Source organism: Penaeus vannamei, chromosome 34, assembly GCF_042767895.1.
Source record: "Penaeus vannamei isolate JL-2024 chromosome 34, ASM4276789v1, whole genome shotgun sequence".
Taxonomy (NCBI): Eukaryota; Metazoa; Arthropoda; class Malacostraca; order Decapoda; family Penaeidae; genus Penaeus; species Penaeus vannamei.
Window position 1 is genome coordinate 2,422,974 of NC_091582.1, and position 10,000 is coordinate 2,432,973.

Genomic DNA, 10,000 nt, shown 5'->3' on the forward strand with positions numbered 1-10,000 from the left:
TAAAAAAAAGACAATACTATCTATAACAATAATACAAACAAAAACAAGCGATAAAAAAACAATTAAAACGAAAGAAAAAAAAAGCATATACATTGCCTGGAATTCGGGCTCCGGCAGCAAGATCCCCCCCCCCCCCCCGAGGGCCGATTGAACGCATAACAACAAGGTCACAGCCGCCCACTCCCCCCCCCCCTCGAAGGAAGTCACACGAAGAAGAGAGGGGAGAGAGAGAGGGGAAGAGAAAGGGATCTCTTCTCTCTCTCTCTCTCTATCTATCTATCTCTTTGTCTCTATCTTTATCTCTTTCTTTCTCTCTCTCTCTCTGTCTCTATCTTTATCTCTGTCTCTTTCTTTTTTTCTCCCTCTCTCTCTCCCTCTCCCTCTCCCTCTCCCCTCTCTCTCTCTCTCTCTCTCTCTCTCTCTCTCTCTCTCTCTCTCTCTCTCTCTCTCTCTCTCTCTCTCTCTCTCTCTCTCTCTCTCTCTCTCTCTCTAGCTTTCTCACTCTCTTACTCTCCCTTTCTATCCCTGTTTTTTTATTATTATTATTTATCTCTCCCTCCCGAACTCTTTGATATTAATTTTCACTGAGCAAATGATCTGTGTTAACTAGGTCTAAATTATATATATATATATATATATATATATATATATATATATATATATATATATATATATATATATATTGAAATTCGAGGGTAGTTATTTTTTGGTTTTGGTTAGGATAAAAAATGAAATACAAGGGTTAGTTATCCTACCCTTCCTTAAATCTTTGAGAAATGAAATGAAACAAAAAAATCGCATACAAAACATGATTTGCCGTCACTACTGTTAACTTCCAGTGCATAGTCATTATACTTAACTTCCAATGCATAGTTATTTTCTTTAACTTTCAATGTATAGGAAATATAAGACTGACTATTCTGTCCTACAAAATTTCTTTATTTTAGTGAAAAAAATAGGTTAATGGGTAAATTGCCAACTCGAACGCACATGCGATTTCCCGCCAATTTTCGTCCGCCATTGTTTTCGCCTCAAGGTCAAGCGAGGAAAATCACAACCCGTGTAGTTCCAATGAATGGCCGCCGCAAGACTTTATTTAAATCCATTACTATACTGTTAGAGACATTAATTATATTTGCGTGTTATTCTCATGTTTGTGCGCGCATTACTGTTGGAGACATTAATTATATTTGCGTGTTATTCTGATGTTTGTGCGCGTGTATGTGTATTTTCTCTCCTCACTTTCCTAATAGTTTAAGGAAATTTAGAATTCCGTTTCGAGAAGAAAATTATGTATTTTTTGGCATTTTAATATTTCCTGCTTTCTTTTTACCCTTTTTTTTCTTTTGGCACGTGCTCTTGTGACATCTGCTGGCTGGGTGGCCGCCATGACAGTCCCGGTTGGAGCGCGGGAAGTCTAGGTTCAAATGAGAATAATCTGTGGTTTACCCTGTGGCGCGGAGAAGCAGGAAGGATAGAAGAATAAAAAGAAACGAGGGGTAGAAGGAGAAGACTATAGGAGGGTAAGGGGAAAAGATAAGCGGAAGAATAGAAGGAGAAAAATAGAAAGGAAAAGGAAGGGGAGAAAGGCGGAAGAAACAGAGGGGACCGAAGCACAACGAAGGAGAGAACGAACGAAGACACATGCCATCCCTTCCTCACATCCCCCCTCATTCTCTTGCAGCAATCGCCTTAAAAGCTAAATCGGGCGAAGCTAAATCTCTTCGTGTGAAATTTGATCTCCTTCAGCAAACCGACCGACCGAGAGAAGGCGAATAATCCAGGGCGGAAGAAATAAAAAAAAGAAAGATAAATACCCAAGCAAGTGTGGAAGACAAATGAAGAAAGAGACGGACATGAAAGATACACAGATAGAGAAAGAGAGAAGGAGAGAGAGAGAGACGAGAATGAGACACACACAGAGAGAGGAAGGGAGAGATAAAATCGAGAGTAGCAAGGGTGCAGATAGGATCCTCAGAGCGAGCATGGCCATCGTGCGGGCCGTGGGCTGGGCGAGGGAGTGGGAGCGACAATGGGGCCAGTAACAAGCGTATCCGGTGCCTGCTGGGTGGAGTCCGTGTGTGTGTGTGTGTGTGTGTGTGTCTCTTGGCGCTGCGCACTGTTTGCCGGGACTTGGGACAGGTTCGCCGCGCCTGGGGAGCCCCTCTCGGAAACACCTCGGGGCCCTGTCTGATGTCTTTCCTCTCGTTCCCTATGAGTTTCAAGTTGATTTCTTTTTTTTTCTCTTTTGTGTTTGTTTAGATGGCGTGTTATCGGGTGAGGGGTAATTTCACGCTACGTTAGGAGGAGACGCGAAGGAGGGGGGGGGGGGGAGAAATCAGCTATTGTCACACGCTGGGGAAGCTCGTGCTGTTTGCGCGATTCGAGAATGTCACTGGTTGCGCCGTTCTACACCTCTCTCTCTCCCTCTCCCCCCAATTCGCATTTCTATTCAATGAGGAGCAATCGGCTCACAAAACCGTAACCCACAATTATCCTTGTCCTCTTCCATTCACAAAATCAATCTCGAGCAACGTCGACCACTGACCTACTGTAGGTGGTGCGGCTGCGTGCGCCCCTCTCCCCTCTCTCTCTCCCCCTTCTCCCCTCCCTACGATAACAAGGAAATCACTCATCAGCCAGCTTTGCCGTCACCATCATTACCACCTAGGGCTACCAGCACCTACCTTGCGGGACGCCAAGCAGCTCTTTCCTGGCTCTGCCTCAGTCCCTTTCAAAATCCGTGGCCTGGCTCGGGGTGCTGGCCAGGCATTCTCTGGATGGTGGATTTCCCATTCTGACAGGAAAGAATCTTTTTGATACCTGTTGTTTTTTATGTTTTTTTTTAACTTTATTTCCTAGAATGTATTACTTTCTAGAAGGATGGGTGATCTGTAAAAAGAAAAAAAAATGAAGAACATTATAAACTTTTCAAGACTTTTAGATGATTCCTTCTGTTACAACACATCTTCAAGTTGACTATGGGAATGCAGACAAGCATAATAATGTCTTTAAAAGGCCCAGTAGAATAGCCAATTACAAAATTCAATCAGCAAGGGAGGGTGTCACAGACGAGACAAAGTCGTCGGCCCAAAACATTTCCCAGAAGTCGCGCCAAACTTTGGTGTTCATGACATATAGAGACGTTAATGCTGCGCTAGAAGTTATGGGTCTTTTCCTGTCGCTGAGTGTGATGGCGCTGACCACACCCCCATCGCCCTCACGCCCCATCCCAACACCCCCTCTTGCGCCCCCCGAGCCCCCCACACCCTCATCCATCTGCTGCGGTGACCGGCGACGCCACCGCCGTCCCGCCCCGCTCACACATCCTCCATGGCCGCTCCATCAAGTGTTTCCCCCTCGCCCTTGGGCAAGACATCGACCCCGATCCGGTGTTTCGGCGAGGGGGGAAGGGGGGGGGAGGGAGGGAAGGCCTTGATGAAAACGGAATAGGCTGTCTCAGAGTTTAATCGCTCTCTCTCTCTCTCTCTCTCTCTCTCTCTCTCTCTCTCTCTCTCCCGCTCCCTCTCTCTCTCTCTCTCTCTCTCTCTCTCTCCTCTCCTCCTCTCTCTCTCTCTCTCTCTCTCTCTCTCTCTCTCTCTCTCTCTCTCTCTCCCTCTCCCTCTCCCTCTCTCTCTCTCTGTCTCTCTGTCTGTCTGTCTGATACATAGTCAGCGAATGCTTCTGTGGCCAAGTCCTTGACCGAGGCTCAGCAGGAAGGCGAAATTGGCAGCTGGGGATGATGGTTGGTAACAGAAGGTGCGAGCCTGAGCGGGCGCGAAGGGCAGTGCGGGTGGGTGAGCAAAATGACGCTGGTACGCCGGCGATCGACCCTGTTGCCGCCGCCACTCTGTCTGGTAGACCTGCTGGTGACTCACCGAGCTGCGGTGTAACATGCATATCATGAGGTCCCGTAAAACGAGAATCACCTCTGGAGGATGACTGCATAGCCAGATGTGATTAACGCTGTGTGGCTGTCCTCTTGTCCCATGAGTTCTGATGATTTAGCTCTGTTTTTTCCGTACAGCTTAGAAAGGATTGCCGTCCTGGTGCCCGCGTCAGAGAACGCTCTGTGGGGAATATGACCAGCCTTTCTCGACAGCAAGTAGGAGATGGTGACGTTGTTTCCATTTTGTGTTATTGTTTGGAGCTTAAACATTCTCTTTAGCCTCGCGACACCCGTGCATGCTATGATCTTTTCTTCACATACTCTGAAAAATTGGAAAAAAAAATATAATGGATGTGATAGCATGGAGTCTCACGGTCGCAGTCCATTTATATTAAATTCTGGAGACGAGTAGGAAAAGATACTGAAAACAAAATGTACATACCCAATGAGCGATCAACGAAATATAGTAAAGGTCATTTATGTTAGATTACATAGAGGATTTTAACCCTAAATGAAGCATTTCATCTAACCATCAAGATTTTTTATTCACTAATTGGCATTTCTTCTGTATGGATACCTGCATGACCATATACAAAGTGTTCGTTGCATTTTCCTGCATGACCTAACACGTGATGTTGATCACTACGCATGGGACCGTTGCAGTTGTGATTCTTTGTTTGTTTGTCTTTGAGAGTCACGTGACTTGTGTTAAGTATGATCTTCGTCATTCTTGGTTTTGAAGTTGCTCCCTGAATAGCAACGGTAACAGCATGCTTCTCAAATGTTGTAATAATATTAACATATTAATGTGGAGTCATGACATGTAAAATACCTAACCTAATGGGAAAAGAGTGATTTTGCTGGTAACTTACTGTACATCTGATGTCATTTAATCCGTAATATTCAAGTCTTTTTGCAGAAACTCATGGATCGTGTTGTAGTAGAATCGAGAAAGCTTTAGCCTCGGAGTTGTCGTGAAAGCTTCAGTCACTCCTTCAATCGGAAAGAGGATAAAGCTTAGTTCAAAATCAAAGTTCGTTGACAATTTCCCTTCGCGCGCTCTCGGCTAAAGCTTTCTTTATCTTTTAGTGCATACTTGTAATGTGATTAATAATGGATATGTTTATCATAACACAAAATGATATAATGAACTAAATAACTCACCCCTTGGTTCTGTAATTTAAAGAATAAATAGAGAGAAAAGCATCAAAAGCTCCAAATAATAATGTTGAGATGTTCCTCCCTGTTCTGCCAGGACCGGGATGACCTAAGTGAACGCGGCTTTTTTATTCTGACTCACGCAGATTACAAAGGTACATTACATGAACATTAATCCTAAAATCTTCGTACTCCTGCATTAATACGCATTCATGTGCGTGTGTTTACGCGTATTGGCACAGAGAGTGAATTTACTGCAAGATGGTTAATTAGAAAATGAGGTCGAGAAAAAATTGTTGATTGCGAAATTGTTGTTTTTAAGGAACTATATATTGCCTGATTCGTTCCGTTAATATTTTTATAGATGGTTGATTAAAGTTGACATTGTTTCTAAATATTTCTTGGATTTTATTTTTTATAGACTTGAGAGGCTAACGATATGAGAGCACGAAGGAAAGGTGCTTCTCTCCCAGGGTAAACAAATAACGAATTCCGCCATGCCAATTATGAATGGTGAATTTAAGTACCGTTAATTCGGGAGCAATCTGCCTGTGTGACTGACTAGACTGTCGCAATTAAGGAGGAAGGGGAAGGGGCGATGTCTCGGCAAGTCCTCCGCCATCAACGCAAGCAAAGGGAGAGTCGCCATTCTTTTTTCTTTTTGGCGCGATGTCACTTGCAACACCGAGATCCATCAGCGTCTCCTTGAAACGCGAGCTTTATCGATGTCTTCACTGGATTAGCGAACTGAGCCCGAACTCGGCAAGCTGAGAGAGCCAGTAAGATGGAGGGGAGATTACTGCTCTGTGATTGGCCAGCGCGCCCACATGGCCAACGCTGATTGATCAATTGTGTGCCAATCACAGCGCTCCCAGGAGTCGAGTTACACGTGCTTCGCTCACCTCAGCGCTTGGCGGAAGTGAGTTGCCTGTTGCTGCCTGGCCGGAGCGGGACGTGTCGCTTCTCTCTGGGTCGAATTTTCCTTTTCAGGTGTTAATGTTGATCGTAAATATGGCAATTATATTCCAATTATATTCATTGATGATGTCTTCAGAGAATGAATTCCTCAAACAGGGGAGAGAATGGACAGAAGTAGGCTGTTTGTCCCCAACAACAGGATTTCAAATTTATAACGAGAGAGTGGCGAAATGACGTCATCACTGGTTGTTTTTACCTCGCTTCGCCCAATTGCCATAACTCAACGCCACAAAGCATCGGCAAGCATCCGGGAATGGCAGATATCACCGATGTGTCACGGAAGGATGGATCCCTTTTATAACGAAGCTTTGCGTAGGTCGCTGTTTGGCGGTTCCACGCGCGGAGGAAAATGGGTTCCGTTTGTTTAGTGAATTAGGTAGCTTTGTTAGTCCCTTTCCCTCCTCTCTGCATTTTAGTGTGTGTGTGTCTGTGCGTGCGTGCGTGTGTGTGTGTGTGTGTGTGTCTGTACGTATCAATGCGTGTTTGCATGTGTGTGTGTGTGTGCGTGTGTGTTTGTGTCTGTGTCTGTACGTATCAATGCGTGTTTGCATGTGTGTGTGTCTGTGTCTGTCTGTACGTATCAATGCGTGTTTGCATGTGTGTGTGTCTGTGTGCGTGTGTGTTTGTGTCTGTGTCTGTACGTATCAATGCGTGTTTGCATGTGTCCGTGTGAATGTATGCATGTGTCTGTACGTGTCCGAATCTATGCGTACGTGTGAGTGTGTTTGTGTGTGTCTGTATGTGTGCGTGTCTGAGTCTGTGTCTGTATGGGTTCGTCTCCTCCGCCCTTTTCCGCCTGGCGTTGTGCAATGACGTGACGCAAACGCCGCCCGCGACCCGTGTCAGTCATTTGTTATTGCGAGAGACAAGGCTTATATGACACTTTTTTTTCCTCTTTTTTTATGCCATGTTGATATGATTGTGTCTTTTATTTATTTATTATTTTTTAGATAGATATATATTCATTATCACGTTTTATTTTGATTTTTTTTTTTGCTTGACTATGGATTTATTTTTGGCTCTATGTGATTCAGGTCAAGGTCTTACTATTGTATTTCTGTGTCAATGTGCTTCACGTAAAAAAAAAAAAAAAAAAATCATTTGAGGTTAAGCCAAGTTACGATTTTTTCCATTGTGTTTATTATTCTCTATCTTTCTCTTTTTTTTTTGTCTCCGTTTTCTGTTTCTTAATAGGGACACGTTTTATTTTTTTATTCCTTTCTCGTTTTTTTTTTGTAAATTCTAAAAAAAATTAATATACAGTATTTCAGAGTCTAAGGCGAGTTGTAATTATGCAAATTAGAAAAAAAAATACCCACGCGTACAACCGCCTTCCACAACATTTAATAAAATAATTGGACTCCTTTCCTCCTTTTCCTGTCATCCCCCCTCCCCCCACCCCCACCCCCCTCCCCTAAGAAACGTCTGGAATTAAAGAAACGCGATTAGTTAATGGCTGTGACAGGGGGTGACGGGGTCCCTGGGACGCCATAAACAACGGGGGGAGGTGGGGGGTGGCGGAGAGGGGGAGGGCTGCTCTGGGAGGCGGGGTTTGAGGGGGGATGGGTGGGGGGAGTGGGTGGGTTGTCCCGGGAGGCGAGGTTTATAATCGCTAAACACAAACACACATACACACACAAACGGACACATACACACACACCAAACACACACACACACACACGGACACATACACACAAACACACACACGGACGCATACACACCCAAAACACACCACTACGGACACATACACACATTTACACCCAAACACACACACACACCCAAACACACACACAAACACCCAAACATACACACACAAACACCCAAACATACACACACACACACACACACACAAACACCCACACAGCCGCACACATACACACACACACACTTGCACACAACCCCCCCCCCCCCCACATACACATACACACGATGCAAGTGTCGTCAGCTTTAGAGAATTCTAACCCCATTTTACAACTCTAACCCAGCGGCATAGAAAGAGGGGGGGGGGGAGGGGGGGGAAGGGAGAAATAACCGTTTCCATCTTCTGATTTTTTTATTCTTGTGTTTTATTTTCTGTTTGTTTTCTTTCTTTGTTTGTTTTTTTCGCTCCATATCCATTTTTTTTCTTAGATGTTTATATTTTTCCTTATGTTACTGCTTTAGAGAGAGGAAAATTGTTACCAAATTCATTTTCAAAAATCTTAGTCAAAATGTATTACCAAATTCATATTTTTTTTTGTTCTTTTACAAAAAACTAATCCGAAAATATGTAACGGAATCACCTAAGACTCAATTTTATCCTTATTAGTCACTATTTAAGGGAGGAAAATTCTTACCAAATTCACACACACAAAAAAAAAATCTTTTACAAAATCAAATCCAGAGATATGTACCCGAATCACTTTAAGCTCGTTTTTGTACAAGTCACTGTTTAAGAGAAGAAAATTATTACCAAAGTTATTTACCAGAATCTCTTTTGAGTTCACTTTTTTACGTCACTGATTAAGAGAAGAAAATTATTACCAAAGTTATGTTCAAAAATCACTTTAAGTTCGTTTTTTTTACGTCACTGATTAAGAGAAGAAAATTATTACCAAAGTTATGTTCAAAAATCACTTTAAGTTCATTTTTTTTTACGTCACGGCTTAAGAGAGGAAAATTATTACCATAGTTATGTACAAGAATCACTTTAAGTTAAATTTCAAAATCATGCGACAAAATCCGAATAAACGGTCGACCTTCTATCCCGTTTTCTTTGTAAATGTTCCCGTTTTCTTTGACTGTTGGATGGGTTTTGTATTGTTATTGTTATTGTTGCTGTTTTTTCGTTTATTTTTGTTATTGTTTTCTTTTCTGATCTTATGCAGCTTTCTTTCTTTTTCTTTTGATTTTGTTCGCTGAGTTGTTTATTATTCTCTATCTTTCTCTATTTTTTTTGTCTCCGTTTTCTTTGTTTCTTAATAGGTACACTCGTTTATTTATCCCTTTCTAGTCTGCCGCACGTCAACACACGTACACACGCGCGCGCGCACCCACACACACAAACTCACACACACACACACACACACACACGCACACACACGCACGCACACACACACACACACACACACACTCACGCACACACACACACACACACACACACACACACACACACACACACACACACACACACACACACACACACACAACCCACACACACACACAACACACACACACACACACACACACGCATACCCACACACACGCACACACACACAAACACACACACACACACGCACGCACACACACACACACACACACACACACACACACACACACGCACACACACACAAACACACACACACACACGCACACAGCAAGAAAAACAAATTCGCAACGAATGGAAGAGACAGGATTGGCGCGAAAGAAACAAACGATTTTGTTTTCTTTTCATCTTTCACCTTTTAAAAACCTCTAAGTAGTTCTCTTTTGTTCTTTTCATAGTTTTCGCTTATTTTCTTTATGTATTTTCTTTTTTTCTCATTATAATCTTCTTTTTCTCTTTATAATTTTGGGTTTTTCATATCTTTGTTTTTTTTCACATTTTCTCTCTTTTTCATAACTTTCTTTTGTTCTTATCACATTTTCTCTTTTTCATACCTTTCTTTTGTTTTGTTTTTCACATTTTCCCCTTTTTATTCATATCAGTTGATTCAGTTATTTCTTTACTGTCTCCAGTCTCAAATTTCCGCATCACGTGGCTCTTATTTTTTTTTCTCTCTCTCTCTTTCCTTTTTTTCTCTCTCTCTGTCTTTCTTTTTCTCTCTCTCCCTCTTTCTTTTTTTCTCTCTCCCTGTCTCTTTAATTTTCTCTCTCTCCCTGTCTCTTTCTTTTTTTCTCTCTCCCTTTCCCTTTTTCTCTCTCTCTCTTTCTCCCTCCTTTTTTCTCTCTCTCCCTTTACTTTTTTTTTTTCTCTCTCTCTTTTTTCTTCTCCCT

At 42.7% G+C, this 10,000-nt stretch overlaps 1 protein-coding gene across 1 annotated transcript in view; it reads left to right on the forward strand.

Annotated features, from left to right (window-relative positions):
• The first annotated feature begins 4,066 nt into the window (after positions 1–4,066).
• The window catches only part of sev (receptor protein-tyrosine kinase sevenless), a 69,552-nt gene continuing 63,618 nt past the window's right edge, over positions 4,067–10,000 (forward strand). The window contains exon 1 of the mRNA XM_070113812.1: positions 4,067–4,105. Coding sequence (XP_069969913.1) covers positions 4,082–4,105 — 24 coding nt within the window. The 5' untranslated portion in view covers positions 4,067–4,081. The remainder of the gene's footprint in view (positions 4,106–10,000) is intronic.